The sequence below is a fragment of the Phoxinus phoxinus genome (assembly GCF_949152265.1).
Source record: "Phoxinus phoxinus genome assembly, chromosome: 11".
In the NCBI taxonomy this organism is placed as follows: Eukaryota; Metazoa; Chordata; class Actinopteri; order Cypriniformes; family Leuciscidae; genus Phoxinus; species Phoxinus phoxinus.
The window spans coordinates 16,133,101-16,152,667 of record NC_136886.1 but is presented as its reverse complement, the minus strand read 5'-3'; the positions used below and the strand labels follow the sequence as shown (position 1 = coordinate 16,152,667).

At 36.1% G+C, this 19,567-nt stretch overlaps 2 protein-coding genes across 3 annotated transcripts in view; one reads left to right on the top strand and one right to left on the bottom strand.

Moving 5' to 3' along the window:
• The first annotated feature begins 369 nt into the window (after positions 1-369).
• lrrc40 (leucine rich repeat containing 40) lies at positions 370-7,071 on the top strand. The gene is made up of 15 exons (XM_079629142.1): positions 370-647; positions 947-1,128; positions 1,472-1,545; positions 1,636-1,765; positions 2,414-2,537; positions 2,625-2,767; positions 2,854-3,026; positions 4,747-4,837; positions 4,960-5,005; positions 5,133-5,241; positions 5,320-5,427; positions 5,515-5,625; positions 5,988-6,065; positions 6,173-6,358; positions 6,532-7,071. The coding sequence occupies exons 1-15, from the start codon at positions 503-505 to the stop codon at positions 6,635-6,637; spliced, it is 1,806 nt and encodes a 601-aa protein (XP_079485268.1). The 5' UTR covers positions 370-502; the 3' UTR covers positions 6,638-7,071.
• A 275-nt stretch (positions 7,072-7,346) lies between these two features.
• lrrc7 (leucine rich repeat containing 7) overlaps positions 7,347-19,567 on the bottom strand; it is a 180,587-nt gene continuing 168,366 nt past the window's right edge. For both annotated transcript variants that reach the window (XM_079629141.1, XM_079629140.1), the window contains 6 exons: positions 18,483-18,632; positions 16,689-16,814; positions 15,132-15,362; positions 11,791-11,883; positions 10,829-10,903; positions 7,347-9,291 (listed from right to left, as the gene is read on the bottom strand). In XM_079629141.1, the coding sequence (XP_079485267.1) occupies positions 9,184-9,291; positions 10,829-10,903; positions 11,791-11,883; positions 15,132-15,362; positions 16,689-16,814; positions 18,483-18,632 (783 nt within the window). In that variant the 3' untranslated portion in view covers positions 7,347-9,183. The remainder of the gene's footprint in view (positions 9,292-10,828; positions 10,904-11,790; positions 11,884-15,131; positions 15,363-16,688; positions 16,815-18,482; positions 18,633-19,567) is intronic.

Genomic DNA, 19,567 nt, shown 5'->3' with positions numbered 1-19,567 from the left:
TGTCTTTGTAGTTCACTTATAAAGTAGCAGCATCTGCTGATCATACTATATTGGATACCACTGTAGCTACATATATAAAGCTTTATAAGTTATAACACAGCATGAGCAAACGGAGGAACATTTGTAACATTTAAGAAATGTTAAAACTGCTACTGGCTATTTGGAGCTGAATGTGTAATTAATGTTTCCTGTATCTCTATGGGTCACCGAAACACAAAAGGTTTCTATTAAATTAGAAATATTTATACGGTTAGAAAATATTTGAATATCTCGTAAATAAATGTATTATATTTAAATTTTTAATACAATTTTCATTATTTTAATTTTAATTTTGTATGCCATGTAACGTTAGAACTTTTTTCGTTCCTTGGGACTTTTATTTTAAATATTGGAGGCCATGTTTAAGGTTAGGTATGTGACAGTTTACTTCACAACACCAACCTCATTCATGTTTACTACAGGTGTTAAACGCGTCTATGGTTAAACGCATAACATCGCATTCATGTCTCGTTTCAAAAGAGGAGCACATGTGGACTCTAGAGCAGGATTCAGACAGGAGAAAGAAGACTGTCCTGTCCCATCTGGATTACTAAAAGCTGCTAGAAAGAGCGGGCAACTCAATCTATCCGGGCGCGGTCTAACTGAAGGTAACAGTTACTGGAAAATGACTATTGAACTTAAGTGAACTAACCTCACAAAAATACCAAAAGCAGCCATAATTTGTGGCACTGACATGTAATGCACATAATGACATTTGTCTTATAATGTCATGGAAAATGTCAATGATTTTGTTTGTTTCTGTTCAAAAAAAGTTTGAATGAGTCTATCATAATCTAACGTTAACGTTACAGTAAAACCAACAGCTGTAGCAACAATGGTACACTGGGTGAAACTATGATTAAAATTGTGTATTTTTGTAATTCTACATCATGTTATTTGGGTTCAGTTCCTCAGAGTGTGTGGAGGTTGAATCTAGACACTCCTCAGGAATCTCAGCAGAACTTGTCATTTGGAGCTGCAGATCGGTGGTGGGAACAGGCAGATTTGACCAAACTTCTGCTGTCCTCCAACAAACTCCAGAGTCTCTCTGAAGACGTCAAACTCCTCCCTGCCCTGCTGGTCTTGGATGTAGGTTTCAGCATATTTCATTTTGTTTTGAAATTGCACGACAACACTTTTCATTCTATTTATTTTGTATTATAAATAAATCTAAAGGACATAGATGACTAGGCCTACTATATTATGTTTAAAGCAATGTAACTAGTCCTCTAAAGTTTAAACCACATAGGCTATTTGTTATATTATAGTATATACAGTTGGGTCCACAAGTCTGAGACCATTAGTAAAAAAATATTTCTATTAAATTTATTAATTACAAATTATCAGCATAACTTTTGAGCAAGTCAAATAGAAATATTTCACATTTTAGTATTTTGAAGGTGTAAATTGTAAACTATGTGTCTTTTCCCAGGTCCATGACAATCAACTAAGCTCACTACCAGATTCTATTGGAGATTTAGAACAACTACAGAAGCTCATATTGAGGTACGGATGGAGGCAACACTCTGTACAAAGCAATATATAAACCTATTTAAAGTGTAGACATTGTGCCATAATACCTGGTCCTCTCTGCAGTCACAATAAACTGACGGAATTACCTTTGGGTCTTTGGAGGCTTACAAACCTGCGATGTCTCCATCTGCAACAGAATCTCATCAAAAATATTCCTCTGGATTTGGGGAACCTGGTTAATTTAGATGACCTGGTAAGTGACTGACCTCTTGTCTTGACCAGAAACAAACTACAGTATATGGCCATATAGCCTTCTAACTGCATCATAAAAGCCTAGTTCATCAAATAATGTTGATATCTCTGTTTACATCAATGTACACTACCAGGTTTGGTGTTGGGAAGATTTTTTAAAAATGTTTTTGAAATAAGTATTTTATGCTCACCAACAATATTACATGAAATTACTCTGTTTATTTATGTTATTTATCTTTTTAAATATATTTTAAAATGTAATTTATTCCTGTGATTGCAGAGCTGAGTTTTCAGCAGCATTACTCAGTGTCACATGATTTGCAGCACAAGAAACATTTCATATTAAACAGTTGTGCTGCTAAACATTTTTGTAATAACTGTGATGCATATTTTGCATAATTCTTTAATAAATAGAAAGAACAGCATTTATTTGAAATGTAAATATTTTGTAACATTATATATTGTATTTACTATCACTTTTGATTTAATGTGTCCTGAATATAAGTATTAATTTCTTTCTTTCTTTAAAAAAGAAAGAAAGAAATAATCCACTGCAGTATGATCATTTGTTGAAATCAAAGATGTTGCTATGAATGATATACTTCAGTATTCCAAATATTTAGTTCTTTCCTGCTCTTCCCTCTAAAAGGATCTCTCCAATAATCATCTACTGGATATTCCAGAAAGCCTGGCAAACCTGAAAAGTCTTGTGAAATTGAATTTGTCCTGCAACAAGCTCCAGAGTCTCCCTCCTGCTATCAGTGAAATGAAAAGTAGGCTATGTTTTGATCGCAGGTTAGATGCGAATCATGTTTACTGGTTAACCCGTGAACTCATCCTTCTTTTATTAACCCTCACAGACCTGAGATTGCTGGACTGTTCGCAGAATCAAATAGAGAGCATTCCTCCCGTCCTGGCTCAGATGGAGTCCCTCGAGCAGCTTTACTTAAGACACAACAAGTTACGATATCTTCCCGAACTGCCCTGCTGTAAAACACTCAAGGTAAACCAAAACCACTGATGTGGTAGAATAAGTTATGATTGTCTTAAAAGAGAAAGACTAACACAAGGCTGTTTATATGTTTAAAGGACCTCTTTTGTGGGAACAACCAGATTGAGGTGTTGGAGGCAGACCATTTGAAGCACTTGAGCTCTCTCAGTTTCTTAGAGCTCAGAGATAACAAGGTGAAGAGCCTTCCTGAAGAAATAACCCTACTGCAAGGCCTGGAGCGCCTGGATCTGACTAACAATGACGTCAGCAGGTGCTGGACATAATTATGTTATTGCATATATAACTGTACAATTTAGTACTGTTTTATATCACATTCCACTGGGAAACAAAATTATGGACTATTATCCTTTTTATTACTCAAGCAATACAGATCTGCACATCAGTTGGATAATATTTAAGAATTATTGTACCATAAGATGAAGAGAGCACAGCCTAAAAATTCTTCTTTGTAGATTAAACTGATGAAAATTCTGTCATTATTTACTCAGTCAGTTCATGTCTTTCCAAACATGTATGACTTTCTGTATTCTGATCCTTAAAGGACAATTCCGACGCAAAATTAACCTAGGGGTTAATAACACATGGGTACCGAGTCGACCGTTCTCTGGGATGTGTTTTCATGCTAATCGAATGTACCCATTCTTTTAGCTCGAACCACTGATTAGCTTATAACGCTAGTATATAGGGCATAGAGTAAGTAAAAAGAAATCGCTAGTTAATACCACTAACAAGGCTCAAAATAGCCTCACACTAACACGGTGGAATAATAATGAGGGTCCCTACAAACCGAAGCATTGAGGACTTTAAGTGTACAGACAGTTTAATAAGAAGATACTTTATAAAGACGGTACACTTCGCATATATAGGCAGGAGCCATCATTGGAAAAAATTTTCGACCAGTCGAACCACGAACGCCATGCTAAATGAGCTGGTCGATAGGAATTACGTTTGTGAAAGAAATCTAATTACATGGAAATGCATGAATTATATCTGTTTATTAAAATATATGACTGACTAACTACAAGGGGAGAAGGGGCCCCATACTTTCAATATTTTTACCAAAAACATAGCTCAAGCATTTTCACTCCGAGAGGTGAATCTCGCGTGAAACGTTGTTGCCGGAAAATGCGTTGACACGTGAGATGTGAACGAACCAGAAGTTGTGATAAGGTGAGCGAACAGTACGTGTACATATTGAAGAGAAGACAATGGTTCGTGTTTGTGATTTTCCCGGCTGCGATAAGAAAATGAAACGCTACAATCTGGAAAGTTTTCACAGACCATATGAGATTCCAAGTCACAGTTCAGCTCACGTAGCACGGCGTTCGTGGTTCGACTGATCGAGACTGTTTTCCAATGATGGCTCCTGCCTGTATAAGGGAAGTGTACTGTCTTTATAAAGTATCTTATTATTAAACTGTCTGTACACTTATAAAGTCCTCAATGCTTCGGTTTGTAGGGACCCTCATTATGCTACCGTGTTAGTGTGAGGCTATTATGAGCCTTGTTAGTGGTATTAACTAGCGATTTTTTTTTTTTTACTTACCATATGCCCTATATACTAGCGTTATAAGCTAATCAGTGGTTCGAGCTAAAATAATAAGTACATTCGATTAGCATGAAAACACATCCCAGAGAACGGTCGACTCTCGTTACCCATGTGTTATTAACCCCTAGTTTCATTTTGCGCCGGAATTGTCCTTTAACATGACTGTTCAATGAACAAAAACAGATAGTTATCTTATGAATTACAGGGATAGTGAATATGTATCCTCCACCATCATTTACTCACCCTCTTGCCATTCTCTATCTATCTTCTGTGGAATATAAAAGAAGATATGTTGAGATGTCTTTTTTTCTTCTTTTTCTCCATACAACAGAAGTCAATGGTCAACAGTTTTCAGAATATCTTCTGTTGTGTTCTGCAGAAGAAAGTAAGTCATTCAAATTCTCTCTCTTCTGTGAAACAGTCTGCCATGTGGACTCGGCGCATTACCTAAGCTGAAGTTTTTGGCTTTGGAGGGCAATCCACTGAGGGCAATCCGCAGAGACCTTCTGACTGTGAGTGTTCAACATATCCCATCAGTAAACGGCTTGTCTGTCCTCCTTCGTTCTTATGAGACAACACCAGAAAAGTCATCAGTGAAATGCATAAGAAACTGTTAACAGTATCTTCTTTGCAGAAAGGAACTGGTGAACTCCTAAAATATCTCAGAAGTCGAATACAAGGTATGTCTAACTCCAAGTAAAGATTTGTAGAGTATAATATCATTTTTAAATGATTTATACATTATAAAAAAGACAAAGAAGGTTATTTGTAACATCATTGTGGGTTTTTGTCATGTTTGAAATGTAGAACAACCTGATGGGGGCTTGAAAGGAGAGCCAAAAACAGCAATGACTCTTCCAAGCCAAGCTAAAATCAATGTACATGCCATCAAAACTCTGAAAACGCTAGACTACAGGTAACAAAACTTCCTCATAAGCAACTTGGAGAGCAAGAATTCGTGCATTTAACAGTGAAGATTTGCCATTTTCCTTAGCGAGAAACATGAGGGATCCATTCCAGATGACGTATTTGACGCCATTGATGATAGTCCTGTGTCCAACGTAAACTTCAGCAAAAATCAGCTGACGGCAGTTCCACCGAGGTACAGTAACAGCAATGGCCATTCCATTTCAGAGATTTACTGAACATTTACAATGCTTAGTTAAAAGAATTCTCTCATTTCCTGTAGAATTATGGAGTTAAAGGACACCCTGGCAGACATTAATCTTGGGTTTAACAAGCTAACAACCATTCCAGTGGACTTTTCCAAACTGAAACAGCTTCTACATATAGATCTCAGGTAATCCTTAAACGAGTTTTATGCCTTTTAAGGCTCCAATTTCAAGATTTAATTCTCAAATGTTTGTCACACCAGCAACATTTGACCACTTTCGATAGTGTTGTATTTCCAAGATGGCACAATTATCTTGTGGCTGGTAAATTCTAGGTTCTGAGTTTTAAAGGACAAATCTCTGAGTTCAGATATTTTGTGTTCTGATAACACACAATTCTGATAATTTGGTTACTTATACAAAATATACATACTTAACGAATATTACTCTGAATAAAATACTGAATACTCTAAACAAGACCTCTGATGTCACTTCAAATTGACACCTTACCATGTGCACTGAACTAATGATTGTTTAAATGTTTTTTCAGAAACAATCTATTGATCTCACTGCCAATGGAGCTGGAAGGCTTAACCAAGCTGCGGAGTGTTATTTTGTCTTTTAATAGGCAAGTTCTACCATTACCACGTTTACAGAATAGTTACTAAACATATATATGATATAACTGTTTCTGAGTTTGTTGTGGTCTAAATGGTTATTTACATTTATCTTTAGGTTTAAGTCATTCCCAGATGTGCTGTACCGCATCTCATCCCTTGAGACCATTTTAATCAGTAGCAATCAAGTTGGAGGCATTGATCCTGTCCAAATGAAGACCCTCAAAAGTCTGTCTACTCTGGATCTGTCCAACAATGATATCATGCAAGTGCCACCAGAACTTGGCAACTGTACCAGTCTGAGGTGAGGTTGATGTTTCCTTCTGATTCTAGCAAACTGAGGACTTTAGTCTGGGTAGAATCCATATTTTACATCAGAGAGAACAAATGTACAGTCTTTCCAATTGGACAAAACCAGATCTTTACAGACTTGACAGTTAGTTTAACATGATCATATGATTTATCTTATGTCTTTAGGGCTCTAATGCTTGATGGGAATCCTTTCCGTAATCCAAGAGCTGCCATCGTTAGTAAAGGAACAGATGCTGTCCTCGAGTATCTCCGAGGTCGTATTCCAACATAATTTTCACGTTTAATATAAATTCAACCATCGGTGATAAGCGATCAACTCTTGTGCCATAACACTTTTATTTGCACTTCATAACCGTATAAAATACACTAGACAAAAAAATAAATCATCTTGTTTTAATTCATCTCACCTGCCACTTTACCCTTAAAAATGTCATTGTAAAATCATTACAGAATTTTGTAATGACATATTTTATAAATGCACATCGGCATGCTTTGTGATGAAATTAAGACAAAAGGAAATCAAATTAATAATAAATTAAAAAAGTGTGTGCAAGCTTTAAACTTTATAAATGCTTTTCAGTGTGAATGTTTATATTTTCCATTATAAAAGCACTAGTAATAAATGATGAATATTAAGAGTTTTGGTTATTGTGTTTGATCGTCTGTAAAGGACCACAGGATGACCAGTAGTAACAATAGTGACATTTTTATTATTTGTACAATAAAGATACATTATTCAAAACACCTCTTAGATACTGAAAAAATTCTGTACTCCAAAGCCGAAAATGGCTCCAATATTTGCTGAACAGCATTGGACTTTCTTCTCCTTTTTATACAGGTTTGTTATTTTTTGTAACTAAAATTTATTTTAAATATGTACATATATCATCTGCAAAATGCATTCTAGACACAGAATATGTCATCAATTACATATTTGCTGTAATACAGAAAAAAATCGGAAGGAGTAAACTTGCATGTGCAAATAAATGATATGATAAATTGTCACTAATTCTTTTGAACTAAATTGAATAATTTATTCTAGATATAATTACTTTTTGCACAAAAATGAAACGGCATTCAAGTTCAGTAAGTCTTAATACTGCAGAAAGCTTTAAGTACATTCACAATCTATTGGAATAAATTATTTAAATGTCTCCATTCATAGTTATTTACATCAATACTGCAATTAGACTAAATAGTACCATATATTACCTTTTATATTCAATAGGTCTTTAAACACATACAAAAATGACCATTTGTATATTCATATACATATATGTTTATGACACAAATTCACAATTACTTTAGAAAGAATTGTACATATGTGTTTCTAGTCTTTCCTTCCCTCACAATCTGACTCTCTGTCCATACATTGGTTCTGTGTTCTTTATAAAATTTTACAATTTGAGCATAGCTAATATCAATATATTAGAAACCATTATCTGAAAACGTTTAGTAAAAATAATCATTATCAAATGTTCTTTCACAATAGTATTTGAACAATTAATTGCATCATCCGTGATAATCTTTAATACTCGATCTTTCTCTGAAACTAAATGCAGTGCGTGTTGTGTTCGGGGTCTTTCAGAGTGCATTTCCAAAAGTCTCCAAACTCCCTCTAAATGCTACATTTTTAGCAACATTTGAGACATGCCTTGGATTTCTTTCCTTTCTTTTTTGGGAGGGATATTATGGCACTGTTTTCACAATAATGACTGATTTGAAAGGGGGGAAAAATGCCAAAAGAGATGCAAAACAATGGGTATGTAAAAACAGTTTGTCCAAAACACATAGACCCCTAATAAGCATCCTAATAAAACAAGTTTAAGAGTGAAAGCATGCTCTAATCAGTAAAGCCTTACATGTGTACACCGTTTCTAGTCCGTTTTATTATGACAGGAATTCCCTTTGTTGTCCCATTAAAAAAAATGATTAAAAAACTTAAAGCAGCTTAACAACATCAAAGCAACTGGAATTAAGCTTTTTTGCGTTCTTTTTCCATTTAAGCTGTAGTATGTGATATGAAAGTACATTTTTATATAGAAAACTGTTGCCAATAAACTTTTCCTGGCAGCAAACGAATTCAAAAAACATGGAAATGTGCATTCTCATTACCAAGCGAATGAATAAGACCCACCCTGATCTGAGCTAGGAGAAATCCATGTGTGCCGATAGAGGGCGCTGCAGGAAAACCTCAAAAACGGAGGAAATATTGCTTAGGGAATCTTTTCTGTCATTTGATTTGTGCAAATACAGAAATGTTAAAAGGGGACTTTTTTTGTTGTTTTCCCTAAATTGTCATTTCGTGAGAAGGATATCTCTTCTAGGTTGTTACAAAAACTCGCCAGTGCGTTAGAAAAATCATCAATGTGTCTTTCATTCACATTCTACGCTCTAATCACATTTGAGTTGTAAATGTATATATTTACACAAGGCATTTACAAAGTTGAGGCAGTGTTATGGTGGGTAAATGTCCTTAAAAGCAGATGTGCTTTCATGCTCCAAGATAAAACTGAAAAGCTGCTAGGAAAAATAGGTACAAAATAATACGCCATATAAATAAGCAGGAAAAAAATGCACCCACTTACAGCCACAGGCTGAGATATCAACAACATCAACGAAAAAGATTTCAACAAATGTATGTTGGTGTAGAATGTGTAAGCCATATGTAACGTTATTAGATATGTCCTCTAGTGTACATTTGGCACTGGAATTTGCCATTGGTCCAGCAATTGGCAAAATTGTTCCTAGATAAAAAGACGATGTACAAGTTCCTGTGTTCCATCTGGTTGAGAAGTCTTTAAGCTATAAAAATATTTATATTGTGCTCTCCCTTAAGATTACCAAGTCCACAGTTTTCGGGAAATTCTTCAGAAGAGACACTGCAGTTTCATGCTCCATGTGTAAGAAACTATGTCCGTTGGCCTGCAATGCAAGAATGAAGCACATGGTAAACAAAATGAACTGGGAGAGGAAGGGAGGAAAGGAGGGAGGGGGGGCAGGAACAGGCACGGCAGCACAGGAGGGCTGGGAACAGGCCTAGCTCAAAGAGGATAAAGAAGAGATATACACTGTGAGGGAGAGAAAAGAGATGCATAAAGGAGATCATGCTGTAAAAGGAGAGAAGGTGGAAGGAAGCTGGTTTTTAGACTCTGCATCTGTGGAAAGAGAAGGAGCTGCTTTCTGCAGACGACTGACAGCGACACACAAAACCAGAGACAGCCCAATAACTTCCTATAAAGTTATTTAGGCACATTGCCCCGTTACAGGGAAAGGCAGCAATGCCAGACGTTTTGCTTTTATGCTAAACATACAGACTGATGCTGTCTGGATCACAATTTAGACATGTGCATGTCTTTGTACTGTTACTGTACGGTCATCATCCTGTTACTGTTCAGAAATAATTATATACACTACTATTCTAAACTTTTTATATTAATGCATTATTAAAATGATCAAACGTGACAATAAAGACTTAATTTAATTGTTATGAATTTATTTATTTATTCTATTTTCAACTTTCTATTCATCAAAGAACAAAAATGATTTCCACAAAAAATACACTAATGTTTTCAACTGATATTAAGAAGAAATGTTTCTTATGCACCAAATGACAGCTTAAAATTTAGCTTTGCCAAAAAAAAAAAAAATATTATTGTTATTTTATCAAACCATCCAAACTTTTGAACAGTGCATACATATGTATATATGCATTTTTATTTAAGGTGCCCCTATTATGATTTTTCGATTATTACCTTTTATGCAATATGTAATATAGCTATTTGTGAAAGTAAAAGGTCTGTACATTTTTAAAGATCAAAGTGCACAAAGGTCATTACGGTCGACCAATCACAACAGACTGGACCATCTGACCAATCAGAGCAGAGTAGGCTAGTGGAAAGGAGGGGTTTAGAGAGACAATTTTCAAATTAACCGTTTTCAGACTCTTTGAATATGCAATGTATATTATGAGAAAATTAAACTGATGCATGTAAATATTTTGTAGGAGACCTCCAAAACAAAATCTCCAAAACAGAACCTTTCAACTAGCATAATAGTGGCACTTTAAGTAGTTATTTTATTGGGAGGTAAAGGGATACATTTCACTACATCAAGACCAGATTCAATCTGATAAACGTAAATGTCAAGTTGAGGTAGTTGGTTGTATTGATTAGTAATATTTAGTAATGTATGATACATCAAATTCATAATTCAATTTAAAATATATAATTATTTCATGCCATTAAATTGACTTAAAAGACATGTGGCAGCTTGAAATGTTATAACAGTCTCATGTCAAAGTTGGACAAACATAACAACAGAAGTCCATGCTCACTTGTTTGAGACACACACACACATACACACTGGACATTTAATGCCACATGCAAAGCCCTCCACTTGCAGTGTGGCGGAGGATGCATTGTCGCAGCTCGTGGGACAATGTGATGGAGAACAGTGTTACCTTCAGAATTTTGTCCCCTGGTCGTAGAACGTTGGAGGCAGGTCCATCAGGCTGTACCCTAGTAACAAAGATACCCTATAAGTCAAAAGTGATATGAGGTTAGGAACCACATGGTGACTATGGTTTAGAATCTTTGCCGTTTAATCTGGATTTAGATTTTCTCTCTCTCTTTTTCCTCAACTCAAAAGTAATTATAGAATACTTACATGTATCTATAAAATTGCCTTTTACAATTAATAAGTAAATGTTAAATTAAAAAGTAAATGTAAAACATATGATTAATAAAAAATTTCTTAAAGTTAGAGGATCCATTAGTGACGGTGTTTTTTTTTTTTTGCTGAAATCAAGGCAGAGATTATAAAGCATACATATTTAAATTACATGTGGGACCCATCAGTATGCACACATATGAAGTCTTATTGACGTCACATATTGAGAGTCCACCAAACTTTACATCATTTCATCAGAGCTCACGGGGATTCGGTTTGTTAGAAGATCCCCAAAGCAACAATTTACAACACAAGCAATCTTTATGCTAAGTTGAAAACTTTATGGGAGAAAATAACGACACTTTTTTCATGCAAATTGACACAATTTCAATCTAATCAAAACTACTAACACGTGAAACAGATGTACAATATCTTTTATGCACATACTTAACGAATATCGACAACATTTAAATCACAAAACACTTTTGTTTGAACTATCACCAAATGTTGCCAAGACATGAAAAGGTTAAAAGGTAATGCAGTCAGCTGGTGTGCAAGGTTGTGCATTGCAGTAGCGCATGTTTCCATGGAAACTCTACAGAGAGACACACTTTACTGACTGAAGAGAGATAGCTTTGATTTTGTTCTATATAAAGCATCCTTTTAATGCCATTTATGAGAACCAAATGCAGAAATTAGCATACTATATTCATTGTGCTCTGTCCTTTAAAACAGAGAGTGAAATGGTCTTACCATGTCCGAGGGCTTGAAGGGGTTCCCCTGTCCACTGATTCCCCCTGAGATGCTGAAACCAAGGCCAGGGTTCTTCTCGATTCTCACACACAGCTGTCAACAACACAAATCCTACATTAATCCACATACATTTGAAAACACATCTTTTTCTCTACCTTTCGTCCACACAGAGCGCTTTTGTCCTTTGAAAACATGTAAGAATAAATCTGTTCTCATAAACACAATGATAACAAGAACTCAACATCCATTCTCTTCTCTCTTCCGGAATAGATTTCTTTGGTGTTTACACAGGTTTTCAAAACAGCGCCACCACTCTCACACTTTTGTGCAACAGCAGCGGCTCGGGTAAGCTGGAATCTAATTGGACGGCTCGTTTCATTGTGGGGAGATGGGAAAAAAATTAAAGTTCACCTGGATGCAGCATACAGATCGGGGCGGGGCTGCACTCACTCTGATTGGCTCATTCGTCTTCAATAGGCATACATGATAGAAAATGTGTTCGTAGCTGGTGTAGTTTAGAGTAGTGCCTGGATTGATGAGCAAATCCCATCATACAAGAGAGATGTCTTTTCCACACAAATAAGAGCGCTTAAATAGGTTGAGCTCAGTCTAGACTCTAGAGCACACTCAATCTGAGACAAATTCAATTGTTTTTTGTTAACTAGCTATGTCCGTCTCGTCTCATTGAATCACTGAATTTTTAGCTACTGCAGTTTTAATCTTCTAGATCAGTCGAATTAACAAATGAATGTTATTGTGAACCAGTTCATTTAAAATAATCGTTTCAAAAGATTTGGTCACGAAACTGGTCGCGGAGATCCCGATTTAAAGGAACACGCCGACTTTTTGGGACTTTAGCTTATTCACCGTATCCCACAGAGTTAGATAAGTCCATACATAGGCCTACCCTTTTCATCTCAGTGCGTGACGTAACTGTCTGACGCACCCACCGCTAGCCTACTGCTCCCAATAAGTGACAAAATAACGGCAACATTTTCCTATTTACATGTTGTGATTTGTATAGTGTACATATTTGTACAAATAACAAGGTCACATGAGACACAGCCATCTTCTAACTGTATACATACTGGGAACTATATTCTCAGAAGGCGAAGCACTGCTACTCAGCACCTGATTTGCTCTCATCACCTGAGAAGCCCCGTGGTGAGGAGCAGAGAGTTCGCTCAGAGTGTTGCACTAATCACTCCGCAGAAGTAGCAGTGCTTCGCCTTCTGAGAATATAGTTCCCAGTATGTATACGGTTAGAAAATGGCTGTGTCTCATGTGACCTTGTTATTTGTACACGCTGTGACTATACAAATCACAACATGTAAATAGGAAAATGTTGGCATTATTTTGTCATTTATTGGGAGCAGTATGCTAGCTGGAGCGGTTTACCTCCAGTCTTTGTGCTAAGCTAGGCTAGCGGTGGGTGCGTCAGACAGAGTTACGGCACGCACGGAGATGAAAAGGGTATGTATGGACTTATCTAACGTTAACTCTGGGGGATACGGTGAATAAGCTAAAGTCCCAAAAATTCGACGTGTTCCTTTAATACTTCATGAAGTGAATCACAATATTTGACCGCAGGGGCTGTGAGATTTTTGGATACAATTTGAGCTAAAAATGAGTCGAAATGTAATGTTATCAAATCTTATTTTGGTCGCACCTGAAAAGGTAACATAATTAAAACATCGCTTATTCAAGGACATAAAGTGCTTGAGCACAGTTCACAATTTTACTTAATGCTTTTAAGCTGCATTTACTAAACTGTTTGCTGAAATAACCACAACATTAAGAGCACTGAAATAAAAACGCGCTGTTTATCTGCAAGTCAGATGCGCGTGAAAGTTGCGTTCATTACTATAGCAACAGACTCCAGGCGCGTTATTTCTGAATCATGGCATGAACAGAAAAAGTTCTCGATTTCATCACTTAAAAATCACGAGGAACAGATTGTTTTTCTGAAATAAAGTGTAGCAAAAATCTGATATTATGCTTTGCAATGTAGTGAAGAAAATGAAAGCTTCATACACGCACATAAATAGTAAATAACACGGCAGACACATTTGCCTATTGCAGTGTCATTTAGTCATCATACAACTGCATGACCAATAACAGCTTCTGTAACTATAAGTATGTCTTGTCGTGTTACTGATACATCCTTTTTCATTTCCTTTCTATGGTGATATGAAATAATCAGAATGATAAATAAATCTAGCCTTATTCATAATTCATTCATCTACCTGAAGACCTGGCCCTCATGCTGTGGATAATCAACTAATTGTTTTGATATATTGTGGGGTTGTTTGTGCGTTAAAGACCAGCTTAATTTACCAAAACAATATCAGGGACATTGCGAGTTTCATCCTAATGTTTTTTTTTCCCCCTTCTATGCATTATAATGAAGGCTTTGTGAAACTGCAAAGCTTTTCCAGTTTTTTAAATGGCATACTCCTTCCTACAGCAACTACAAACACATTTTCTATCAAGTATGCCTTTGAAAGACAATGGAACCAATCAGAGTAGGTAAGGGGCGGGGCGACACGTGCAGCCCCGCCCCAATCTGCATGCTGCAGCCAGGTCCTTCTCAAAAAAAAATATCTCGCTTTGTTGCGCTGCGTTTGATTCCGCCCGGTGAGAATAACTCCATAGGGAGCTCTTGTTTCGAATCAAGAGCTTTGAAAGGCCCTTCAGTCATAAGAAGATGATTTGAACGAAGAAAACACTATTAATATTCCATGATCGCAAGATGAATTGCAATTAGGGGTTTCTCTCTTTGCATTTCTTTTAGGGGTGTAACAATATATCATGTCACAATATCTTGCAAGACAAAAAGGCAACCATATGTATCGTGGATAGTGACAATGTGTATAGTTCAACCAAAATGAGTTTTAGTGTCAGTACTAGACTAAACTACTATAATTTATAATAATGCAATGGGGGAATATTTGTGGGTCCTGATAGTGCCAGATTTTTACTGGTAGCATACATTTTATGTTACCAGTTAAAAGTTGCCTGCATTATTTTAAATATGTTTAGTCAATGACAGAGTGCAAGCATATTCGTCTAAAATAATTATGTATTATAAGCTTCAGAATCATGAATATTTTTATTCTGGTGTAACCATTGTCCTGTGCATTGGGTTACCAGCACTAAGTCCAAGCCTATTCATTTACACCCACAATGTAAAACCAAACGTTGCTTTTTAATCATTAGTAAATTTTTTGTTAACCTTTCGTATCGTGAGTTCAGTATCGTGATATGTATCGAATCGTGACATGGGGGTATCGTTACACCCCTAATTTCTTTTGAATTATATTCTGTGCGATCAACGGTACCTGCTCTGGAAAGCCGTCCATACTCTTCTGGCCTTTAGTCTGGATGAAGCAGCGGGCACTCTGAGGCCGGGGGCTGGTGGTGGTGATGGGCATGGGCAGAGGTGGCTGGTACTGCTGGATGGACACCTTGTTGATGGCCCCCTCATACTGCTGGTCACGGGCCGTCCGGTGGGATGGGGTGGCTGAGGTTATCATCATAGATTGTTGTTGATGGGGATTGTGAACACCAGGCTGTGGGCAAACATGTTTAATGAATTCATGCAGCTGGCAAGTGCTTTTATATCATAGGAACAAAGACTTAGTAGCTACTTTATGACATTTTGATTTGATTATTAAATTAATATAATTTTCATTACGGTAGACTTTTCTTCACAGCACTAAATGTGTCAGAAGAAGCAAAATGTTCCACAATATTGAGCGACAACGTAAAGACATTCACCAATAGACTTGAGGTTGCTAAGGAGACCGAGCAGGAACACGCGTTGTGAAATGATTCACGACAGCAGGAAGTAATTAACCCTGGCATTTGAAAAAATGAGCATGGCAATCACGATACAACAGAGATGTCTATCTCACTGAGAACAGGTTAAGCCAGAGGAAACTTAAAGAGTAGAACATGACAGGGTTTAATACTCAGAGACATGTGGGTGTCTCTCTAAAAAACGTATTGTTTTGTATCGAAATAATAAAACTATAATGAGATCCAGACAAATGCAATGAATCATTTCAGCTCAGCATGGCTTATGAAACAAACGGGACCATTTTAGAGGTGATAAAGTTTTACCGTGATTGCTGATGATTTATCCGATTATCCGAGACCAGGCAGTGATCATTTTGCAGCAGTTTTTGCATTGTGTGTGTTGATCAAAATGAAAGTAAAAACTTATAAAAAAAAAAAAGTAATATTGTGAAATAACTATTTTCTTATCAATGTTGAAAACGGTCGCGCTTCTTAATATTTTTGTGGATACCATGATTCATTTATTTGTCAGGATTCTTTGATGAATAGAAACGTTTTTAAAAAAACAGCATTCATCTTAAATAGAAATCTTTTGTAACATTATAAATGTCTTAACTGTCACTTTAGAACAATTGAATGCATGAACTAAATTTTGAATGGTATTGTGTTTTTTTACTAAAACAATTTAACGTTAAATATGCCAAACTTGCACTTCAGTGGTAATTTTGGAGGGAATCACTGAATCAGTTATGAAACGATGAATTGAAGTAAACAGTACTGATTTACAGAAATTAATCAAACTTACCAACTTGTTTAACTGAAGTTTAAAACAGAGATGCTAATAATATCTGTTCTAATGAGGCCAGGGGGATTGAGCCCTAGTACTTACGCAGGTAATATAAAACACGGTTTGTAATAATTGCCTTTCTGAATCTTTAACCAATCAGTACGACAAACTATGGAGCCCCTAAAAGGACATGGTAAAGAAAAGAAAAAAATGAGATGGGGTTGAAAAAATATTTGGCAATGCTTTTGCGTTCTCTTGCAAATGTTTTGTGTTCCCCTGATAACTTGAATCATAAAACTTGAATCAATACCTTTTTGATGATATTCATGTTCTCTGGTGGCACATCTCTTCGTCCCAGTGAATACGGCGCCCACTGACTATTTGGGGAAACCACCTCTTGTCCATTATCTAAAATATTGCTCTGTTGTGAAGGTGTCTGTAAGCATATAGTGCTGTCAGCAAGCGGAATTAAAAACAGTGCTCTAAATTTACACTGCCAAAATAAAAATCTGCTTGTTTTAAAGAACCGAGATGTGAGAAGAACACTCCCACAAAACCGGATTTCTCAGCTCACTATTCGACTGTTCCATTCACATGCTTTCTTCAATTAATAGACAAAAAAAAAAGTTTTGGTCTGTTGTTTATTTTGTCCAAATCATTAAAGAAAACTATGTTTGTACATAACTTTTAAAATCAAAATCTGTGCTAAAGCATTTTGACTGGCAAAATTCCCTATATTGCAAGTCGGTTCTAGGCCTTTTGCACAAAGCTGGTTTCAGTTGCCCCTAGAAAGTTTAAGTTTAGTTTGAGCAATGTTTTATTAAAAATTTTTACAGGCTCAAGAAGGTTAATTGTTTTTTGGTTTATTGGTGTTCATTGCAATGGTAATTGGCAAATTATTTATTTTAAATATATATTATATAGTGCCATTGTTTTGTCTCAAGATGTTTTTTCTAAGGCACATGAAGCTACTTAAATGTCCTAATTGAACTAAGGCCTAATCCTGGCTTAATCTAAACCCTGTCGGTGAAACCAGGCCTTTGTGTACTAAATTATATTAAATTCAGTTCAGTTGATTGTTGAATGTTTTCTCAGGTTTTTTGCAGCAGCAACACACTTTCTTTCTGTCTTGTAAATGTATTTCACTTCATGATATTTTCATAACAATCTCTTAAACTTTATAGTTGGTTATTAAACAATCCAGTGCCCACTGAACTTGATCTGAAATGGATAGGATTTGTTTGGTTTTGAAAACTTTAACCCTACTCTAAGTTTGTGCAACAGGCCTCCGAGTGCTAGGTTGTGGCAGATGCAGCAGGCTAACTGCAATCTGGTGTACCGGTACTTTACCAGGACTTTACAGCATTACTAAACTACTGTAATCCAGAGACTTAGGCTTTTTTAATATGCTGAAACCACGCTCAACTACACTGTAGTATCTTTATATGCATTTATAATAAAAACTAATTTGCATCGTTTACAAATTCTCCTGGTACAGAGCTATCTGTAGATTTGAGCAGTTCGCTAACCTCTATTTACTTACAGTATTGCGATCACCCGTTGGTGAATAAGTAAATGGAGGTTGGTGAACTGTGCGCACAGATATGCTATACTCCGTGGTGGTGTTAATGGTTAGTGAATTCACCCGATTTATTGAATTTGATTGTATTTGATAAAGATCAAGAAGGCCTTTCATAAATGTATCTCTGCTGTCAGTCACAGATTGCTTTGTTCTGTGAGTTAAGGACAGAGGAAGACTGTAGTGCATAGACCAAACACAAAGACTGAGCACATGCAACAGAAAACACCTATATATGTTTAACATCACAGTGAGAGACAGTGTCTAGCCTGGAACTCAGAACAGGTGAAGTGTTAGATTAGTGTTAAACTGTGAAATGTGTTAGATGGTCTGCCTTATAGAAAGGCTATTATACCATACAACAAAATGTGCCGAAATTATACTATTACCACTGTTTGAGAAGTTAAAGCAGAAGCCGCTCAAAAGAGATAGATCTAAAAAGAAGGTCTTGAATAGGAGATGTTACGTTAATCTAAGTTGCACTTCTTCATGCTGAAACTGGGGCTGAAGTTGCTTCATACTCACATTTGGTAGAGGTAGCCACTGAGTTGTTTGGTTTTCATGCTTTGTGTTATTGTAAAAGTTTATTGTCATGCTTCTGCTGGCATGCGGTGCAGCATAGCCTCCAGAGTACAGCATGCCGAAGTTTACTGTGTTGTGCTTAAGGACAGCGCTCTGATTGGAGGGAAACAACCACATGACATGAGTGAATGGGTATGCCACACAGAAAGGTCAAAAGGCTGTGGCTGGGGTACACTGGACTGCACATTGCTGTAACAGAGTGAGTAAGCTTGACAAACAGAACAACAACAGTACGTCATTACCGCCGACGTGACACATTAGTGATACACAGTGGTTACGTTTACAGAATATTAATAGCAGCAGTGTGGGACTAAATTACACGAACAATGAAGTATGCTGCAGTAATGTATTCGACTTACACAGAAACAAATGCTCACCACCAAAAGCTGCATGTACAGAACCGGGTGAATCTCAGGAAAGAAATGCCAGGGTCATATTTCACCACAATTTAAAACAAAAGATATTCTGCATAAAGAATTTGAAGCCATTTAAGGACAGTTAAATAATATTTTTTGGCATTGTTACAATTATTTTAAGGTCAATTAATTTTATTTGAAAAGTGAGAAGAAAAAAATCGGAGAAGTGAGAATCATTTTTGAATAAAAAAAGAAAAAAAGAATTAAAAATCATGTTTTTGAAAAAGCGAATGGTTTGCTTGAATTTAGGGAAAATAATATAAAAATGCCCAAAAATCATAATGGAAAAAATACTAAGAAAAAGCTTCAATTTATTTATGCAGAATATAATTTCATTACTTTTGATTTTGTAGTGAAATATGTCCAAGACACTTAATGCTTTATGATTCACCCAACTATTCACGTGTCTATACACTAAAAAGCGGCCTTCATTTAAGATTTGTCTTTAATATGTAAAACAAAGATGTAGTTATTTAATAATATAGTCAAATAAACTGCACTGAGAAAATTTGTTATTAAGATCTCAAATATTAACAAACAAAGTATAAAATGACTTGCAAGACTAAAACAGAATAAAGGTCCTTGCACACCGAGTCCGAAATTCTCATCTGA

Bases quoted from the DNA above. Each gene is read 5' to 3' on its own strand.
- lrrc40 (XM_079629142.1), top strand. From the start codon at position 503: ATGTCTCGTTTCAAAAGAGGAGCACATGTGGACTCTAGAGCAGGATTC. The intron at 2,768-2,853 runs GTAAACCAAAAC...ATATGTTTAAAG, and splicing joins CCTGCTGTAAAACACTCAAG to GACCTCTTTTGTGGGAACAA. The intron at 5,242-5,319 runs GTAACAAAACTT...CATTTTCCTTAG, and splicing joins CTGAAAACGCTAGACTACAG to CGAGAAACATGAGGGATCCA.